At 42.0% G+C, this 22,859-nt stretch overlaps 1 protein-coding gene across 4 annotated transcripts in view; it reads right to left on the bottom strand.

Moving 5' to 3' along the window:
- Positions 1-22,859, bottom strand: part of LOC147029478 (natural resistance-associated macrophage protein 2-like) — a 166,682-nt gene that overhangs the window by 9,188 nt on the left and 134,635 nt on the right. For all 4 annotated transcript variants that reach the window (XM_085872536.1, XM_085872534.1, XM_085872538.1 and 1 more), the window contains exons 5-11: positions 21,244-21,363; positions 15,312-15,418; positions 13,744-13,814; positions 11,658-11,725; positions 9,213-9,368; positions 3,294-3,452; positions 1,005-1,091 (exon numbers count right to left, since the gene is read on the bottom strand). In XM_085872536.1, coding sequence (XP_085728662.1) covers positions 1,005-1,091; positions 3,294-3,452; positions 9,213-9,368; positions 11,658-11,725; positions 13,744-13,814; positions 15,312-15,418; positions 21,244-21,363 — 768 coding nt within the window. The remainder of the gene's footprint in view (positions 1-1,004; positions 1,092-3,293; positions 3,453-9,212; positions 9,369-11,657; positions 11,726-13,743; positions 13,815-15,311; positions 15,419-21,243; positions 21,364-22,859) is intronic.

Raw genomic sequence — 22,859 nt, 5'->3', positions numbered from 1 at the left:
AGAGTCCAGTTCCAAAACAAGTAAGAAGTGAGGTCCACGGTCAAGATAGTTCACGTATGCACGCAGGTGGATTATATTGCTCTCGGGGCCTGCCTTCCAGCCTGAGGCTGGTCACATGATTGGCTGTCCACACCCCCTCTCCCCCCAAGCACCTCCACAAAGGACCTTCTGCAGCTCATTACACCCACTAGCACACAGTCTTCTGTGAAACAGCCAGCGGGTTGTGGTGAGAGGGTGGGGGTTCCCAAAGCTGTGCGTGTTTCCACTCACCAAATATCCACCACCTGGCCTCACATGTAGAGAAGAGGTTTTAAAGGGACATTACGTAAACTTATCTCTGATTGTGTGTGTGTGTGTGTGTGTGTGTGTGTGTGTGTGTGTGTGTGTGTGTGTGTGTGTGTGTGTGTGTGTGTGTGTGTGTGTGTGTGTGTGTCCCAAGTACAGGTGTAAATCTAACCTACTCAAGCACATGGACCATGCCATCTTCACACATTCTAATTACAAGTAAGCAATGTGCATCAGAATTATGAAATGGTCACTCATTGGTCTCACGATCTGTGTCGCAATCGTGCAATTCCTCTTCACTTTCTCTTCGAGGAGAAGAGTACTGTATCAAGGACTGGGAATACATGGATTGCACATCAGTGCTGTGGAAAGCGCCACTCGGTGGTTGAAACTTCGGAGTCAAGACTTGCCTTTGTGCAACGAAAAAGTGCTGCTGCTGCATTTATGTCAATCATGACCCTGTCCAACTCGAACCATCTAGTTCGAGTGAAAAAGATTATTTACCATTCCAAAATAATCAAACAATCAAAGCCAACAATAAGCAGATATACAGTATCAATAGTTCTTAGCAGTTGGCACATTTTCAATTCTGTGAGTATGTGCAATCCAAAAGAAAGAAAAAAACAAACAAAAAAACAACCAAAACTGCATTGATTCTCCAAAAAAAAAAAGGGTTAGTCTCCAAAACAGATTTCTATGTAATGGAAACGGATTCTTACCCCTTTGTAAATGTCCACTTGTAGCTTATCCGTGCTGTTGTCAAAAACGTTGGCAAAGGGACTGTTGGCTTTCACACAGACTTCGTGCTGCACAGGCATTCAACATGAAACGATGTTAGAGAGTACTTCGACTGTTATCGATCATCCCTCGAATACCGCGGCCATAATATCAATAGTAAGGTGTAAATGTCACCAAAAAAAACCAGGCTTGGAGGACGAAACGCTGCCGGTTAGAAAATGGTGTAGATGATAACGATGAGTACCGTAATCACTCGTGCATGTACAAGCCACACTTTTCCCCAGAAATATCCGATCAAAATCTGGGGTGCGTATTATTCACGAGAACTAAAGTGAAAGTTCTCTTTCTCCTGATTTCTCGCACAGACACGACCAACGTTGGACGCTGGGTGCCGCTATCTTATAAAACGTGGGATTGTGGGATATCTTATTCAACATCGAACGTACATTTTTGGTTCTTAGTAGCAATTACTTCGATGGAAGAATTCAAATTGTTTGGTTATGATACATTGGTTTATTTTTTTTAAAACATTTTATCGAAGTATAGCAGCAAAATTAATCTTGGGTATCAACACGTACATTGCAGCACAATAGACTCCTTGAGAATTACCGCAAGCTAATGACTCGCTAAAGACTTGAGAGTGACTAACGAGCTGTTATTGCGTTAATCTGATATAGGTCGCATATCGCTCCGAAAGAGATGTCAGGTGCATTGAACATGTCGAGTCGTTCATTATATTGTGTTTCATACAAGTTAGAAGTGATCCGTAAAGATGCATCATATGGTAACAAAGCCTGGTGTTTGGTTTAACGGTTAGGGTGGCTGGCTGTCGTGTTATTAAATTAACACCAGGTGGGTTGACTCAGCCTACCATCCTTCCGAGATGGGCGAAATGAGTAAAAACTTACTGGAACCGGGGGCACTGCATCAGTGGGACAGCCACGCTCCCAGCAATGATGCAACGAGCAGCCACAAGCTACATATAAACAAATAAATGAAAAATCACTCGGCGACAACTTGGCAAAATGGAACGGCACCAAGGAGAACATACCTCCGCCAGGCTGAATAGCTTACATTTTGTACGCCACTGATAAGGTCTGGAATCAGATCCGACCTAATCAAAATCAAATCTGCTTGTTCTTGTCACCTAACCAACTCTTCCACCTCGTGTTGTCACAAGTCATCCACAACTTTGAGAGATATCACACTCGACATCGTTTTTGGCCCCATCTCTCAGCAGTGAAGAATCACCTGAAAAATTCTCGAATCCGGATTCAGATCTTCACCAAAATTGAATCAATTCATCCTTGCGACACACCCGACCTGTCCAACAAGTTTTATCTGAATCCATTCTCAACTTTTTGAGATATCATGCAATATCATTTTTAGCTCCATGCCTCAATGGTGAAGAATCAGTTAAAAAATTAAATAATTATTGTATCCAGATCTGGATTTGGATCTTCACCAAAATTGAATCAATTCTTCCTAATGGCACTCCCAACCTGTCCACCAAGTTTCATGTGAATCCATCAATAACCTTTGGAGATATTGTGCTCTATACCGTTTTTGGCTCAATCTCTCAATGGTGAAGAATCACTTGGAAAAAAAAAATATAATAATAATAATAATAATAAATAAAAAAATTCAGATCAGGATCCTGATTTGGATCTTCACCAAAATTAACCCTTGCCGTCCTTGGCCAGTCACCTACACACAAAAAATTTCAGAACGATTTCTTGAAAACTGGCCAAAAATCGTGTGAGACAGACAGACAAATGCAAAATCACTCCTGGAGTGACACTTGGCAAAATGGAACGGCACTCGGTAGAGAACATACCTCCACCAGGCAAAACAGTTTAAATTTTGTGTCCCACTGGTAGTTGGATCTGATTCCAGACCTTAACCAAAATCAAATCGGCTTGTTCTTGTCGCTATACACCAGTTTGGCCCCATCTCTATACATAGTTTTATCTTGATGAGAGCAACGTTAGAGCCTGGTGCAGACAGAAAGTTGTCATTGCAAAGATGCCCAAGATGAAGAAGGTCATTCGTTTCTTTGGTGCTCATTTCCCAGATCTCTTGGTCCCGATCGAGTGGATAACAGAGCTCCGATTTTAAAGCTCCGAAAATCAGATAATTTTATCTGAAAGGTGCCCTGCGTATTATACACGAGTGATTACGGTGTTAAAAATAAAACTTGCCATCACCTCTGAAAACACAGAAGAATGAAAGAGAAACATAGCTTTCAAAAACCTGCCAATGATACTCACGAGCTGTGCATCGCTTTTGTTGAAAAATGATTCGGCAAATACCGACACCACAAATACGTTGATCAAGAATGAGAGGAAGAGTGCTATGATGGCTTCAATGAAAAAGTACATGTTCGCTTCCTTGACCTCGCTGACATTCAAGCGATTTATCTTCCGTGACTGCAAAGAACGGAACACCATGTTAAAGACTTTAAAAAATAAAAATAAAAACCTAAACTGTGATCCAACATAACATAATTTTTCATAAATGAAAGTGCAGCAGATTCCAAAATTGAATAAAAGGAAGAAATAATCAAACTGATGCATATGTGGTAGGCACATGGACAAAGGGACAAGCCCATAGCCACAATCACATTGTCTTCATTCAGTGATTAATATATAAATATATATTGTTAAGGTTGTGGGGGTAGATGGAGAAATTTAAAAGGAAAGGTGGATTGAATAGAGTTGTTTGGTCCATGGATGTGTAGGAGACGTATCGATGTAACAAAGTAGGGAAACTGAGCTTAAGTGTTACATGTCACCACACGGGGGGGGGGGGGGTGGGGAGGGTGGTGCGGTGTTAATTAGCTAGGGATTAAGAATAAGTTCTCCCAGTATGTGATTGCCCCCCTGTAACAGATTCCTACGTTTTTGCAGTTACAAGCGAGCCAAACGTGTCGAGCAGGCAGAATCCACACCTCCAAGGGTGACGGCGGGCTAAGTCACGGCCCCGAGGCCGATTGATGGGCGTGACATCAGAAACGAGCCAAACGTGCCGTGCGGGCGGAGGCCCCGACGGAGTCTGAGCTTTGGTGTTGAATACCGCTCACGAATTGCCCCACGTACGCTTGTCCCCTTGCGAGAGAACAACTTTGTGTCATTTTTGCGTGCGCTTACATATGCAAATAGACGCGCCTCAATTCCAAGTTCCACAAAGACCATCTCTGGACCAAGCTAAGTACCAGAATAAAGGAAGGATTCTTTTATTTCGTTCCCCCTTGTCTGAATTCAAGTCTGTGTGTAGAGGTGCCTCGATTTAGACTTTAGGATTAAATTTACCTCACATTATTTTATTCTGATTATTGTCCTTTTTAGATATTTGTCCATTTTCATTAAATGTGTTCATTTTAAGTAACTGTATCCGTGTATTTGTCATGGGGTTCGAGTATAAACCCCCCTGTGCATCCATTTCTGTGCCCCAGTCACACCCCACCCTTCCTGTGCACGTGATAATTTCCGAGGATCAACGTGACTGCCTCCAAGTAAGGAAAAGACCGCTTGACCGTCCGGGCTGGCAGTGTTAACCGCCCGTCACCACAAATTGGGTCGGGGGGATTAACCTGGGCTGGCAGAGCCACGAGAGAGAGAGACAGACAAGAGGGAGAGGGGGGGGGAGAAACAGAGAGGGAGAGAGAGAGAGGGGAGGGAGAGAGAGAGAGACAGAGACAAGAGGTAGAGGGGGGACTGGTCCATAGGGACTGATCGGCACTCTGACCATGGCCACGCTGCCCTGACAAATCCGGGCAGCAGGGAAGATTTAGACCCTGACTTGCATTGGGGGGGGAGGAAGGGGGGGTACAACCACTGCAAAGAGGCATCCCCAATAGTTGCCCATGTAATTGTTATCATTGTTGTTGTCATGGCTGTGGTGGTGGTTGTTCGTGTGCTCCTTTAACGTCCTTCTAAAGCAGCGATCTTCATTATTCATTTAGATGGGGGCCACTTTTGCTGATAGGACATCAGTGTGAGAGCCACCACACCACCTGCAGGACTCCATAATGGCTATTAAGCCCCACCCCCACACGCTCTTCTTCGTTGTGGTTAACTGGGATGAAAGCGTCATTGTTTACACACTGCAACCATATCCTGATGTCGTGATTTTGCTTTTATGCTTCACATTGGAACACTCATTTGAAACTGTTGGGTCAATTTGATAGCATTTATGGTGGATTATGATGGGGCGTTTTCACATTTGTGTATTATCGACCACACGTCAGGGGCTGCACTTTTGGCCACCAGTGGCTTGTGGGCCGTGCAATGAAGAACAGGGCTCTAAAGGGTTCCTGCTGTTGTGGAACAATCAATGTTACCATTGGAACCGCTGCACGAAGCTCCCATCCCACTTTTTCCTTCTTCTTTGATGGGCCTTTGAAACAGGCATATTTATGCTTTATCAGACACAAATTTTGTTCCAAGTAAATTGAATATTAGCTTTCTGATTTCTGTCATAGAATAATAAATGGTCATATTCTATGACAGCAGAGTCCCTTAAGAATGAAGCACAACTGTGATACATACACAATTCAAGGGAATATTTTTTAAAAATGAACTGGGACAAGCTGTCTGGTGCTGAGTGACGATCCTGAAGAGAGTCCTCGGAACAAAACTGATAACAAGAAAACTTCACCGCTTGGTCCATGAATCCTGATCCCACATCAAAATGAAGATGGATACTTTGAGACTTGGGAAGACTTCGTTCTACCCTGGAGGACACATGTATCTACATCATCGCCAATTCGGGGACGGAGAGGCAAATGGAGCATGGATAAGGAGACGGCTTCGTCCATGAGTCATGGTTCCTTGCTGGGGTGAAAATGGATGCTTTTGGACCAGGGAAGGCTATATTAAACGGGGCACGGATAAGGAGACTGCTTTGTCCATGAGTCACGGTTCCTCACTGGGGTGAAGATGGATGCTTCAAGACCAGGGAAGGCTCCATTCAGTTTTAGAGACTCACGAGTTGAGATGACAACTGGTGGCAGCGGTGCGTACACACATATACAAACATACATGAATCACGATTTATGCATGCACAACTACACATACATATAGTGCCTATAGAACATCTACACCCCCTTTCAAAATTTTCACCTTTTCTTACCTTATAGCCTGGAATGAAATTGCATTAAATCAAACTTTTTCCACCTTTATTTACACATCTTCCACAAATGGCACAAATTTAAGAAGATTAAAAATACAAAACTAGAATATCTTGGTTGGATAAGTGTCCACACCCCTTGAGTTAATACTTGCTGGAAGCACCTCTGACAGCAATTACAGCTGTGAGTCTGTTGGGATCGGTCTTTACAAACTTTGCACACCTTGATTGGGCAACATTTGCTCATTCTTCTGCACAAAACCGTTCAAGTTCAGTCAAGTTGCACGAGGAATGTTGATGGACAGCAATCTTCAAGTCATGCCACAAGCTTGAAGATTGGATTTAGGTCGTGCCTCTGACTGGAGCACTCAAGGACATTTATCTTTTTGTTCCTTAGCCACTCCAGCATAGCTTTGGTTGTGTGCTTCGGGTCGTTCTCATTTTGAAAGGTGACCTTCTGTCCCAATTTCAGCTTTCTTGCAGAGGGCAGCAGGTTTTCCTCTAGGATTTTTCGCTATTTTATTCCATCCATTTTCCCTTTTATCCTGACAAGTGCCCCATTCCCTGCTGATGAGATACATCCCCATAACATGATGCTCCCACCACCATGCTTCAAAGTAGAGATGGTGTTCTTTGGGTGATGTACTGTGTTTGTGCCAAACGTTAAGTATTGCATTTTGGCTAAAAAGTTCCATTTTGGTTTCATGAGACCACACGACTTTTTGCCACATGGATTCAGAATCTCCAAATGATATTTTTTTTGCAAACCTCAAATGGGACTCAAGGTGGGCTTTTTTGAGTAATTGCTTCCTTCTTGCCACCCTTCCATAGAGGCCAGACTTGTAGAGTGCTTAGGATATTGTCACATGCACACAGTGACCAGTCTTTGCCATAAAGGTATGTAGCTCTTTCAAAGCTGCCATTGGCCTCTCTGATCAGTCTCCTCCTTGCTTGGTCATCAAATTTAGAGCGATGTCCTGATCTAGGCAGGATCTTGGTGGTACCTTCTACTTCTTAATGATTGTCTTGACTGTGCTCCAAGGGATATTCAAGGCCTTTGAATTATTTTTATACCCATCCCCTGATCTGTGCCTTTCCACAACTTTATCCTGGAGGTCTTTTGAATGTTCCTTGGTTCTTATGGTTGAGTCCTTGCTGTGAAATGTACTACCCAGCAGAGGAAACCTACAGGAACAGCTGATTTTATTCTGAAATAATCAGAATCACTTCAGTTTAACACAGGTGGAGGCCAATTAACTTGATGTGTGATTTTGAAGGTGATTGGTTACACCTGAGCTAATTTACAATTCCTCTAAGGGGGGGGGGCAGTTATCCCACCAAGATATTCCAGCTCTGCATTGTTAATTAATTTTCTGAAATTTGTGGAATTTGTTTTTCACTTGGAAGTTGTTTGTTACGATGTGTAAAAGTTGGAAAAAAAAATATCGGCAATGCGTGCGCACGCACACACGCACGCACACATGCCACGAGTTAGGTTCCTGAAAGATTTCACGATAGTTAAAACCGAGACAGTGGAAGCCAAGGGCCAATGGAAGAGGGGTGGGACGGGGAGGGGAGGGGAATAAGGGGGAGGGGGAGGGGAATAAAATTGGTTCCTGGGCTTCGAGAAAATATAGAGGAAGATCGAAGGCAGCCATAAATAACACATTACAATTGAAATACACATGAAAATAAAATAAATACGGTATAAATTAAACAAAACACAACACTTTCACCTTTTAAATTTATTACAAAACAGTGAGGTGGGTGAGGGCAAGAACATTACGTATTTGTACTTTACTCTGCCGTAAAGAGTAAACGTAACACTTAGGTCGGGATGATGCTGTTCGAGGGTGGAGTGGGGAAAGGGGAGCGGGAGCAGGCAAGGCAATTCAGCGATCAAAAAAGCAGCAATAGCTTAACGACAGAGTCGCCTGCAGCACTGACACATCGGAGAAGGGTACGGCTTTTCTTAACCTTACCTTGAACCCCGATCTTCCCTGCTGTTTGGAGAGGAAGGTACGAGGTACGGCATCGGCTTCCAGAATAATTCCGTCGCGTCGGTGTTAAAAACCTGCTCCGGTATAAATCCCTTCGCCTCAATTAGTTTCATGAACTGTGGTTGCGAATGTGTGTTTGAGAATGAAGCACGAGAACGGGGGTTCGAGTCTGGGTGTCGGAAAGTAATGGTTTGAGAATGAGGCTTGAGTACGGAGTTGGAAAATGAAGGTTTAGGAATAAGGAAGAGTACAATGGGTACAGTTCTACCCACAATCATCGACGCTGTAATGGCGGCCCGTACAGATTCCGCATTTTCACCTCGAGCCAACCGATCTAACAACTCGATCTTTTTGCCCAACGCCATAACCTGTCTCTGCATTTTGGCACAACTAACTGTCCATCGATTTACGTTTGGGCGACATTCAAAACGGAGCACAAGAAACAGCACAAGGCTCGTCGTGCGAGATAACCACATACGCCAGAACACAAACGATGACATCTCTGCTCAAAAAACGCAATTGGCCGAAATGAAATCGGAAAACAATTGGTCGAAACCTGCGATATTTGAGGGTTTGCTGGACAGACATATTGATATGTGATCATACACACATTACACCTGACATATGATAAACAAAACAACACTATTGCAAAGCCCCGTCTCCCGCTGCACGGAGGTACGGGCTAGTAAGTTACTGGCAACCAGAACTCTAAAAAGTGAATTTGGTGCTCAATCCCAGGATTTGGTTCTCAATCGCCAAGAACAAATGCTGTTGATTAATTTTGCTGACATTCAAAATATTATGATAAATTAACCATTTAATCCCCAACAAGGCCAGGCAGCCAAGAGAATTAGGAATGAGAACCGAGAAGCATTGCAGTGATGTTCAACCTCATCCCTCCTGTTCAGTTGTCAATACATTAACCTTTCACACACTTTTGTTTTGTTCTTCTGTGAGCCTGGATATCTACAAAAAGTTTGAAGCAGTCGAACAATCATTCATTCAACAGTCACAAATGCACGGGCACTCGAGCGGCTGTTTCAAAACTCTCCCACATACCTTCACAAGTGCAGAATGTAGGTAAATATTATGCGGCATGATGACTGCACCGACAATACCCACAGCCTGCTCAAGCTGGGCTGGGCCACATCCAGCACAGTTCGGGTAAAACATTCCCTTCACCACCTCCAGCTGGTTCGGCTTCACTGTTACGTACTAGGTCACATCACAAACACAAGGCACAAATCACAAGCAGCACCGGGCGGCACTTTCTTGACATTTTAGTTATGGGACAGGGAGGTGGGACGATTAGAGCATATAATCGCGAAATGATGCTGTGTCCCCCAGTAGCTGATTTGTGGCGCTCACACTGGCCCCAAAACATCGACATCTAATTAATTTTGCTCCGCTAACTCGTTTGTGCCTTGAAAATCTGGCCCGAAAAGCCTTTTGGGTCGAGAGTTGTCCGCACAACAGGTGTCGTCAATGACGACGTCATGGTCCAAACGTCATGCTGTTACTGAAACGTCACCATCACGTTGTACGCTCAGTCTTATTTATTTGCATTATCCTTCTCCTTGCGATAAATACCAAATTGATGGGCTTTGTACACCTTTCGTAACTCCTTGTTCATCACCCCAACCTGCCAACCCCACCAACTTGTATGGCAGCAAAAATTTTTACAACATTGAGGGACATTGTGGAGCAAGAACTTGGGCAAGCGCGAAGTAAAAGATTTGGGTGAAAACTGTAATTTAAACAAACGAGAGGAAAAATTATATTGACAGCTATTATGCAACAAGCTCTAATAATTCAAAAACCTGCCAAATCAAATTTGACAAATTGAATCAGGTCCTCCATCAACTCGTCTCACCAATTAAAATCCAGTACAAACTATCTGGATATCCAAATAACAGAAGATCCATGATCAAGAATAAAAGAGATATATATATATATATAGATATATATATATCATAGCACCCAACCCCCCGGCCCCCCGTCCCCCCCCCAAAAAGCCAGATTTTTCTTCGAGTAAACTTTGCTAAAAACGCCACCGCCAACCCCCAAGAGTGTAACGTTAGTGCAGTAGCCTGTGCCCCTCCAGACTTGAACGCAAAATAATCCGGAGAAATTTGGATGTTTTATCAGGTTATTCGAGCAGTTAGTTCAAGTGCTTTGTCATCGAACAAAATCGGACCGGGTTTCATAGCAACCCAGCACAACATACCGAGTTGCTCTTCTGAACTCCAAACATATTTGCTGAATACCTCAAGTTTATCATTCAAAATTTCTCTTAAACATGTTCCCATCGTGTGCTGGTTGCATCATTGGTTCGGGGCGCGGCTATGCTGTTGATGCAGTGGCCCTATTACCGGTATACTGGTGCACATTTCGCCGGCGTCGGAAGGATGACAGGCTGAGTCAACCCCTTGGTGTCGATTCAGAGGCCAACGGGGCTCGAACTCAAGACCCTAGGATCCCAAGCCACCACCCTAACCACTGAGCCAACACCAGGCTGTCTCTTAAACATTTTAACACGACGTTTCAGACACAAGGTGTTGAACTAAGCCATGGTGGAGCAAGAACTTGAGCTTTGTGCCAGCTTATTCTTTCCATGTGCTTCTTGTCTCTGCTCGGCACGGAGTATTGTGATCAACAAGTCTGTGGATTTGTCTGCTTGTCAGCAGCACAACTCGACAATACGAGCAACGAGAAATCGCAAAGTTTGGAATAGAGCTTCATTTTGTACACACATGTAATTATCCAATGGCCATTCGCCGGCCAACGACAGAGTTTTACATTTTCCCTTGTGAACTCAAAGTTCAACTCGTCGAGACATTCCAACATGAAGCTCTGTGCCAAATTCTGTGACTCGAGCTGCTCTCGTTGTCCACTTATTTTGTCGACGCACATGCACACGTGCACACACACCCTTAAATGGATGACCAATAACTTCATAATATTCGACAACTGGTGCAAAAAATAGTTGCTTCCATGCATAAAAGGTTTACCACAAAGCAAGCAGCACGCTTGACCACTCACATCGATCTTCCACAACCACTTTCCCACGTGGTATGAAATTAACCCTCTTCCTTTACCATTCTCATCACCACTTCATTTTAACACCACTTGTCCAAGCACATTCCTAATACCGAGAATGTTTTTACTCTTGGAAAAATGGGCAGCGCTTTGACTTTTCTTCATCGGTGCAATTACGAGATCGTTATGACATAGATTAATAAATATATATATAGATTGAAAATATGGATGATGCTTGGACAGAAATCCTCTTTTTTTCTTTTACATTATCTGCTCAACACCGATTGAAATACGACGTAAAATTTCCCACCGAGAGAATCAGGGACTCTTCTCACTCAGGTGATGCATGCATTTGCCCAAAAAGTAATCATGATGTCCAGCCAACTAATCCTCCGGGAACAGTTATGTAATAAAAAGTACAACAAACAACAACAAAAAAAAGCAAATTTAAAAAGTTCCCCAAACCTGATAGCCAAAGGTTATGGCCATGGTTGTAATGAGAAAACCAAAAAATGCCTCGAGTTTCCGCAGGCCTGCAATAAAAACAAACAGAAGGTACATCGATTTCTGGAGGTCACAAGTACCGTATTTTCCGGTGTATTAACCGCAGCCGTGTTTTTCACCCTCAAAATAATTGAATTTATTGATCATTTTATTTTCTGATCAGATATATATCCGTTTGTACATTAATTTTGTACGGAACAGTGACGGAGGTATCAACGTGCTGATTCCCATGTCCGCTTAATGTCGTCTAAGTCTTATTCTCATTTTCAAAAAGTTGGAGAGAGAGAAGAGGACACCAAGAAGTTTTGATTTTTTTTTCTTTTTTTTTGTTCCTAGAAAAAGGAAGAAAAGGGATTCATTCTGGTATCATACACATTTATTGGGGCTTTGTGGTCCTGAAAAGGGCCGTTTGGGGTTGATGAAGCTTTTCAGCTGAACCCGAGGAAATCCTCATCAATGTTTTCGTCGAAGACGGCACGTAACTCCTTGTCTGAATCAGAGCAAGTCCACATTGCTGTCACCATCATTTGCAGCCTTCTCCTCCCAAATGATGTCGTCCTCTGTGCCGTCCATGTTGTTGGAGATGCAGAATTTCAGAAATGCTCGCTTGATGATGTCTGACGGTATCTCCTCCCATACCTTGACGATCCAGCCGCAGATCATCGGAAGGTCAACCTTTCTCATCCTCCCGATGAACGCCGGCAGTCTCCAAGTCAACATAATGCTCAGCCAAAGTAGCGACGGGAGTAATGGTGAAAGTTCAACCAACATGCATGTGGCCAATGCTCCTCAGAATCCGGGTCGACAATCCCGGTGGGAAACACGTCACGAAATGTTGATTTTCAACAAATGAAAATACCAAGTTTGGGGAATAGGAAAGTTCATCTGTGATGATTCCAGCGAGATACAGCTAATGTTCCCCCGAAACTTGGGTTGAATACAAAGGCCTGTGAAGTAAGAAAGGTCATCTGGTCAATGCGAGTAATCCGCGGGAGGCAAGTTAGGAACCGCTGATAGAAATGAGGGAAAACGAAGAGAACCAAACGAAGCCAAAAGAACCCAGCACCACTGGTTCTTCTTCAAGCTTCACCGTCCCACGTGACTCCTTGCTCTTGTGAAATTCTTCTTCTTCCTTTTAAATCCATTTCCTGTTCTCGTATATAAAAGTACTTGGGGTTGATTGGTTGTTCCTAGTTTTAAACCACGCCCCGCGATCCAGCATTTCCCAGCATCGCGTCAGCATGTAAGGAACAAGCTTGGTGGATTAATTCTGCCTGCATCAGATGTTCATGTAAAAAGATAGTCACCACTACAAGTCCCTCGTCTATCCACCCCTTCTGCTGCGCATGAACAATGACCCCGCTAGAAACTTGTCTTTGGGCAGTGTCTTCCTCTTGAACACGACATAGGAAGGAAGCTTGCCACACAAGCTTATTTGAGGTCGGTGCTCCGTTATTGGACTCGAGCTGTTGTGAATAATTCTTCTTTTGATGCGAGACTGGGTAATCTTCTTCTTTTGTGTTCATTGGCGTTTCCAGAGCCACGAGGCTCGACATACGCCATGCACCAAAACTCCGGGTGTCCCCAGACGTTTCCGGAATGTGACTTTTCATTTCTGCATACGATCAATAAAACGCTGGACAAACTCTTAAGCTGAACCGATTTTTAAAATTTAAACGGCGGAATTGAGCTCAACAGCAGTTCCGACTGCGAAAAAAAAAGCGTTCACCTGCAATACAATTGAAATTCAGCATCGATCGTTAAGACCGAATTATTTTTTCTCTACCCGTGTATTAACCACAACCCCAACTTTTACCTTTTTTGCCGATAAAAGAAAAACAAGTGTGGTTTATACACCAGAAAATACGGTAATTGTTAAATCGTATCAACACAATCACACGTGAATAAACAAAAACAAAAAACAATGAGCTTGCTGGTTGCCTTTTAAATTTTTAAACAATAAAACTGTTTTTTTAGGTTAGACAGTCATGTGAGCATGCATGTGTTCCAGTGTCAGACAACTTTAATTTTTCATCGATTGACATACCGTACTTATCGAGGAAAAGAAATACAATGGTATCCGTGATGGTGATGAGGACTCCACCATAGAGAGGGATCCTAGAACACAAGACACAATGAAAGAAATTAACATTAACAAGTAAATAAAACACCCTTCAAATGATGGGTTTTATCAAGTGAAATTTGACAAGCGTACACTATACTTACTACCCACCACATGAAGAAAACTAAAGCTGATATTTTGAGTAAGAGGGGGAAACGATAATACCTTTTAATCAAAATAAAGTTGCCACCTATCTACCCGATAAGTACCATAATACTCCAATGTGGCAGACGGTGAACAATTCAGGTTACAAAATCTGCTTGAAGGTCCATATATAATCCATGAGGTTGGAATGCCGGTCAGGTGGTCCCAGTTGCCTGGTACGAATCCCGGTGAACCATGTCAAAGAGGTTGTAGTGACCGACCGAGTCGGTCAGCCTGGACCACATCATGCTGAGTGGGACAATTGAGCCAATAGATATGCCATACCGATTTAGTGTGTCTGACCTCAATTAACGACCGAGTGGCGTTGCAAGGAGCATGGCACGGCCGTATTATCAGCTCTAAACACCTGTATCCAATTTTTCCTTTAACAGATTTGCACAAATGAAACCTTGATCAGAGGCACCCAAATTCACCTGGAGATCAAGTGGTTATATCATGCAATCAGTGACATGGGACATGAATACAAATAAAGCAACACACACCGCTTAACCCTGACCGTATATGTGCCCATTGAACCAATGAACGGCAGTTCCTGACTTATTTAACTTAATGGCCCATTCGTTCCACAATAGATGGACAACAGCGAGGGATGGACAAGACAGAAAATACCCCGGTGGTACTGGGTAGGACACTGCTGGACTTTGATGAGGTAAGATCGGGCTATAGACAAAATACTTTGTGCAGTTCGCTCCCAGCCCACGAAGAGGCTCGCTGGCTGGGTTGGGCATGGCAGAGCGCAGTGTGAGAGGGAGGGTCGTTCAGGGGGAAAAACCCCAGTCTCAACCACTGAGGTTCAAGGCTTCTCCCCACCCCCACCCGGCAGTGGTTTCACCCATCTTTATGGAGCCCACTCACACCTTCAGCCATGACGCATTTAAGCCCTCCCCTCTCGGCCGCTATTGGTCTGTAACCCAGTTTGATGGTCAAGGAGCCACCCACCGACCTGTCACGTGGATATTCCTTAAAGTTGGTGTGGCACCACAACATTTTCTACCCAAACTCATGCCTAATGGCCTAACAGGTCGCCTTTAAAGGACATAGAGGATAGATAACAAAGGAAAGGACATCAAGGGATTTGAAGGGATGGCAGTTTTAGACACAAACATTGGGGCAGGTAGACAACATCTTTCCATACGTAAAAGCTATGCATATGTCAAACAACAATTAAATTAACTCACACTTATGCTAATCCATTTAATATGGTAAACAACTATCGCTGTACTATGCAAGGTGAGTCCTGAGAAGGAATTCCCACAACACCATCTTGATCTGGCATCCATTGCAATTAATCAACACAAATACTCCAGATTCCAACACCGAAACCTCACGTTTTGTTGGAGAGGAGATGGATTGCAATTGCAGAACCAATGACTTCCTGCATGTCAGAGCCAATGATTGCCAATTCCACCATAAGCCACAGCAAGATGCGTGGAACCTGTAATTGAGCATAACTTTAATCACCAAACACAATGGATATACAGTACAAGGAAATCAACAATTCTGCCCAACTAGGCCGTGTGCGAGACACGTCGTTGCATCACAATGGCAAAATAAATTATGCAACCAAAATATGCATTTTATATAGCACCCAATTAGCAATATCCTACTTTGACCTGCGGATTCACCCAACCACCTATATCAATCTGTTTTCACAACCTCTGATGACCACTACAACAACTGAAATAAAATTTGCTCCACTTTATCAATCCCTTTAAATATCACAAGGGCCTAATATCTCCATGAGGTATCCTCACTTGCAGTATAAAACCCTGATATTTCCTCATTACGAGGACTCGACGCTGGAATCAATTTTTCTGCTCGACGTTGTGCAGTATATCCCACGCTATTTCAGGTGCAGTCTGACAGGATGATGAAGTGTGCCTTTGAGCTCTCGTTCAAGTTCGATTCTCAGCCCGACTAAAACCTGTTGACGTCACAGGCAGGATGTTGTCTTGTCCCGTGGATGGACGTTAAGCCAAGTGTCTCATCTGCTAGCATTCGGTTGCAGATGTTAAAGATCCTTCAGTGCTTTTCTTTTTTGCAAATAGTAGAAGAGTTATTGCTGGCACTCGGACAAAATTGCAAAATTCCTGCACTGACTACTGCTGGGAAGGCAAACAAGCCACCAAGTGTAATCCGTGCCATGGTTTGTTGGTTTTTTTTTTTTTAAAGCTCCTTTTGAAAGTTCTGAACACGATTCCAGGTTATGTCGACAAACTCTGGTGCTCTCCCTGTGAGTTTGGTTGCACTGGTTGCTGCATGGTCCAAATGCATAAACGGACAAAGAAATTTTATTCTTTATATATTAGATGACACATATCAAATATTACATTTAATTTCCTCACGCTTACTCTAAGACCCTTATTGGTGGTCGTATGGCAGCTTAGCTGCCAGGGTAGCTATCATTTCTTGAAGCGCGACTGTCGCTGATGCAGTGACCCTCTACCAGTACACACACTGGAACTGGTACTCATTTTGCCGACCTCGGAAGGATGACAGACTGAGTCAACCCCCTGGTGTATTAATTCAGCGGCCGACGGGGCTTGAACTCAGGACCCTAGGATCCCAAGTCGCTACCCTAACCACTGAGCCAACACCAGGCAAGACCCTTACTAAGGAAATAACTTAACTATACTAAGCAATGTTAGCCCCAAGGAGTAATTTCCACAACAGTACATGTGGTAATAAATGAAGTAATGTTATCTATCTATATCAATTATATCTATATCCATTATTTCATGGCCATTGTATCGATATCAATTATTTCATGGCGACAGTATCGATATCCATTATTTCATGGCGACAGTATCGATCTCCATTATTTCGTGGCGACAGTATCAATATCCATCATTTGGTGATGACGGTATCGATATCCATCATTTGGTGATGACAGTAGATGCCCATCATTTTGTGGTGACAGTATTGATATCCATCATTTTGTGGTGACAGTATCGATATCCATCATTTTGTGGTGACAGTATCGATATCCATCATTTCGTGGCGACAGTGGCGATATCCATCATTTTGTGGTGACAGTATTGATATCCATCATTTCGTGACGACAGTATCGATATCCATCATTTCGTGGCGACAGTATCGATATCCATCATTTTGTGGCGACAGTATCGATATCCATAATTTTGTGGCGACAGTATCGATATCCATAATTTTGTGGCGACAGTATCGATATCCATAATTTTGTGGCGACAGTATCGATATCCATAATTTTGTGGCGACAGTATCGATATCCATCATTTTGTGGCGACAGTATCGATATCCATCATTTTGTGGCGACAGTATCGATATCCATCATTTTGTGGCGACAGTATCGATATCCATCATTTTGTGGCGACAGTATCGATATCCATCATTTTGTGGCGACAGTATCGATATCCATCATTTTGTGGCAACAGTATCGATATCCATCATTTCGTGGTGGCAGTATCGATATCCATCATTTCGTGGCGACAGTATCAATATCCATTATTTTGTGGTGACAGTATCGATATCAATTTTTTGTGGAGACAGTATCAATATCCATCATTTTGTGGTGACAGTATCGATATCCATCATTTCGTGGCGACAGTATCAATATCCATTATTTTGTGGTGACAGTATCGATATCAATCTTTTTGTGGCGACAGTATCAATATCCATAATTTCGTGGCGACAGTATCAATATCCATTATTTTGTGGCGACAGTATCGATATCCATCATTTTGTGGCGACAGTATCGATATCCATCATTTTGTGGCGACAGTATCGATATCCATCATTTCGTGGTGGCAGTATCGATATCCATCATTTCGTGGCGACAGTATCAATATCCATTATTTTGTGGTGACAGTATCGATATCAATCTTTTTGTGGCGACAGTATCAATATCCATCATTTTGTGGTGACAGTATCGATATCCATCATTTCGTGGAGACAGTATCGATATCCATAATTTCGTGGCGACAGTATCAATATCCATTATTTTGTGGTGACAGTATCGATATCCATCATTTCGTGGATATAAAAAGATCTATCTATATCCATTATCTCAATGGTCCCAAGTACACTTATTCCTTGATTTGCACTCATTCTATTTACGTTTTTGCAATCAACGCCTTCGACAAAGTACTGAACAATTTTCTAACTGTGTTTTTTGGGAACGCATCTCGAGTGGAATTGAGGAGTTCCTATAACCAGCATCTGGCAGGTTTAGCCCACGTTTTCACCTCCGCGCCCTGCTGACCTGCCAAGGCTGTTATTAAACCCGTTTGATTTCCAACAGATCTTGCATTTAAAGGCAAAAAGTAAGCACCACACAATAACCAATCAGAACGATTAATTTGTCAGCATTGTGCAACAGTCAATCAGCACGAGTTTTACAGGAATCTTGAGATGGTGAACGTACACTTCAATAATTCATTCGTTAAATTCCAGCAAGAACAGTCAAAATTATGGACAACATCCAATCAAACTGGCAATCAAGGATAGTAAGAAGGCATCGTGCAAGGTAAGTATCGCTTCGGTTTGGGGCCGATTTAGGATATTTCCGCACAAGTAGGACATTACATCTTTGAAATGGAACTCTGATGAGACGAAAAAGTACTTTTTGTGTTTCCCTTTTTTTCAAAATTTCATATGGTAGCCTCATGCAACTTTTTTGTTTTGCTCACAAGTTATTGTTTTAACTATTTACGTGTGGAACACGAGCTTTGGAGCAGAACACCAAGGCAAGAGAGATGTAGAAAAACACCTCAATGGGAATGAACATCTAAAAGGTGTCAATGTACGGTCAAGCAGTGCCAGGCCATCAATTCATTCTTTGCTGCAGTACCTTTAGGGACAACGTGGCATGCTCTGGTGCTATTTACATGTTTATATCATGGAACACAATCTGCCATTTGAAGCAGAAACCCATGTGAAGGCCTTATTCAATAAAATGTTTCCCAATAATGCAATCACCAACAACTGTCGATGTGCTGCTACAAATACAGCCGTTCTTTTCCACAAAGCAAAGTCTTAAGCAAGTGCATACAACTGTGACCACATTGGCACTGCCGACCAAGATGAATTGTGTCATACCTTGTGACAGCCAGATTCTTCTACTTCTATGGAGTAGAGCTTCAACTAACACTGGTAGTCATCAGAGCACATATGTGGAGTTATCCTAACTTCATTATTAAATAATTAGTCTAGAATAACTGTGTGATTGAGTTTTAATTTTTCCCTACAAACAGCAAAACCTGTGTGAATTCACACCAGTATAATTTTTTTTTTTTAAGGAAACGACTACATGTATTAGTGTTATAAAATAGTGCCTCAAAACAGCTGTGAACGCACAAGAGAGAACCTAAAACCCAAGGATAATGGGGCCCCAATATGCCCCGAACGCGACCTGTTATGACGCGCACTTGCAGATTTGCCCCGTGACAAAAGAACAGCACCTGTCCAACTTAGGCAACCCCTACCAATGGGTGGACCCTCATTTACAATTAACAAACTTGGGACATATATATACATATATATATATATATACATATACATATATATATATATATATATACACATACATATATATACATATATATATATACATATATATATATATATATATATATATATATATATATATACATATATATATATATATATATATATATATATACACACATATATATATATATATATATATATATATATATATATATATATATATATATATATATATATATATATATATATATATATATATATATATATATATATATATATATATATATATATATATATATATATATATATATATATATATATATATATATATATATATACACACACATACATATCTTGGTTTACTGCAATACATTTGCAAGTTTTCTCAGTACATTCAGAAGTTGGATCTTCGAGGTGCCAATTTAGTAGCAGTCGCTTGATGGTGATACAGATTTGGTGAATCCTGATGCAGAATAGACATTCTACTAATTCCCACTTCAATAATCACAGACTATTTATGCACAAGCAAGCCTGTGGGACCCAAGCCCACTTTGTGTTGTGTTGTTAGTAGCTCTAATTTATTTATTAGCTTGCCTGTTCGAAGAACAGAGAGCTATAGCGATACCCCCGGCGTGAGCGTCAGCATCAGCATGAGCGTGAAAATGTTAAAGTTTTTGGTGCAAGTTATTTAGAAGCTTGCCATTCATTTAATATGTACTAGGATGCTGATATTTGGCATGGAGGTTCCTTTGGGGTATATTATTGATGTAGTGAAGTTGAAATTAAAATATAATTTCAATTTTTTAAAACTTCTGACCTGTTTTGAACTTAACTTTTTTGTAGCACATCAACGTTAAAGTTTTTTCCTTTCTTATGTTTTTATCTACCACACTATTTTTTACTGATTACAATATACAAATACATATATTGCTTTAAAATTATTTGGATCAGACTTCACTGCAATACTTTATAAAAAATATTATTAGACTAGTCTTTTAAAAACGATAAATGTATAAACAGACGAGCATTGGGTGGCTTTGAAATTCTTCGAACAAGGAAAATAGGTACGTTAATTGTGTATCGGTCACTTTCCTGGAGCAATGACAGTGCACCGAGCCTCGCTCAGCCAATCAGCAGCATCTCGCATAGTTCGCACATACTTTGTATGGCGATTTATCAATGTCAATAATAATGAAAATGTTTTTGTCCAAATCATTTTTTTTTTTGACTTTGCACTGCACAAGTCCTTGGCAATTAATTTAATAAAATTTCAACTTTTGCAACCAGTGGTTTGGGAGGAGATGCAAAACTGACAGACAAACACTGGATCTTATTAGCTTATCTGGAATTTAAATAACAGATCAGGTATTGTCATCGAACACCATCCGTCCATCCGTCCATCTCCTATTTCGACGAGTGCTAAACCGCTGGGCTGATCCGGCTGAAATTTGGCAGCAACGTTCCTCTCCTGACTGGTAACGGGGATTGCGCAGCTCGTTCTGGTCACATGACCTTAAGTCAGTCAAAATGGCCAACTTAGCAAAGTTCTTCAAAAACCTTCCTCTCCAGAACCACCAGTCAAGATACTACCAAATTTGGGTTCCAACATTAGGCCAGGACCCAGATAAGCTTCAGGCCCAGTGGTCCTATTTTTATTTAGATGCATTTGCTTTTAAAATTCATAAATTCTTCAATATTAATATTTAAATAATTACCAGCAAAATGTCACTTGATGACAAACGGATATTTTGACTCACTTTTTTTGATTCATACCTTTGAGTAATTGTGGTTGCAAACTTCTGCAAGGTGCAGGCCTGTAACAACACTCAGTCGCACTGCTAATCGTTGTAGCAACAATCCCAGTATGGTTGAAATCAATAGCACCCATAGTAGCTGGAAAACAGCAAGGCATACAATGTAAAATGGTGGAAAGCAGTAAATGTCGAGCACTATGTCATCTTGATATTTTCTTTCTTTGGCAATTGAAGAGTTGCTGGTGCTTTGGGCAGAAAACAAGACAGACTGAAATAACATATCGTTAAAATAATGAGAAGGTGTCCAGGCACATTTCAGTGCAGCTGTTATCCAATGGCCTGCATCGTTCTGTGAAACAATGTAGAGATATGAAAAGTGGGATAGCACCAAAAATAGCCAGTACTATGACAAAAATCTAGATGCCATCGCTGGAAACGGGTCTGCAATGGCTTGGCATACATATTATATGGTTATGTATTCGCATTGCCCCAGTCTGCTTGGTAGGAAAAATGGTGAGTTCTGCTGACAGCTCAGAACATCTCTGCCCCTTGGGATGAAACACGGCAATGCAAACAAGGCAAAATATTTCTATACCAAACTAAAAGGACACTCGGTGGAGCGCATACCTCCGCCACTTAATGCCTGATCCACGAGAACATATCGGGCCCAATACATTTTTTGAAATATCATGCTGCACAGTATGATATAGTTTTTGGTCCGATCTCTCAATGGTGAAGAATCACTTTGAGAATTAAATAATTCTCATATCCAGATCCAGATTTGGAGCTTCACCAAAATCGAATCATTTCTTCGTCACACACCCAACTGTCCACCAAATTTTATCCGAATCAGTCCACAACTTTTTGAGATATCATGCCACAAATCATTTTTGGCCCTATCTCTCAATGGTGAAGAATCACTTCAAAAATTCTAGTAGTTCAATCCGGATCCAGATCTTCACCAAAATATAAGCAGTTCGTCCTTGACACACCGAACCTGTCCACCAAATTTCATTTGGATCCATCCACAACTTATCGAGATATCCTCCACACAAACAAACAAATCTTGTGTCCGAAACCCATTGCTTTCTGGACCTACCTTACCCAGTCGCACCCAGCTGTCCCTGGACTCTGTGTCCTTTTCTCCTGACAAGGTGGAGAGATTGCTGTCAAACCTCGACTCAGATTCTGCAACCGGTCCAGACGGCATCAGCCCACGTGTCCTAAAAACCTGCTCCTCTGCTCTTGTTCACCCTCTCTCTGTTCTATTCACATTCTCATTTGCCCAAGTTCCTCTGCCATCTGCTTGGAAATCAACAAACATCACTGCCCTGCATAAAAAATGTGCAAAAACTGATCCCTGCAATTAAAGACCAATCAGCCTTCTCCCAATCATCAGCAAGATTATGGAATCCATCATCGCTTCAGACATTAAATCCTTCCTCTACTCCAATGGCTCCGATCATCAATTTGGTCTCAGCCCAGGTCACTCGACCTTGGACATGCTGCTTCTGCTCTCCTAAAATTGGATGAAGGTACTCAATGCCAGACATGAAATCAGAGCCATATCCCTTGACATATCGCATGCTTTTGACACGGTCTGGCACCCTGCCCGACCCACCAAACTCTTCCTAT

The sequence above is a fragment of the Eptatretus burgeri genome, chromosome 3, assembly GCF_056783735.1.
Source record: "Eptatretus burgeri isolate ZD-2024b chromosome 3, Ebu_testis_v1, whole genome shotgun sequence".
Lineage (NCBI taxonomy): Eukaryota > Metazoa > Chordata > Myxini > Myxiniformes > Myxinidae > Eptatretus > Eptatretus burgeri.
Note: the sequence above shows the minus strand (reverse complement) of the source record. Positions and strands in the feature narration are given on the sequence as shown.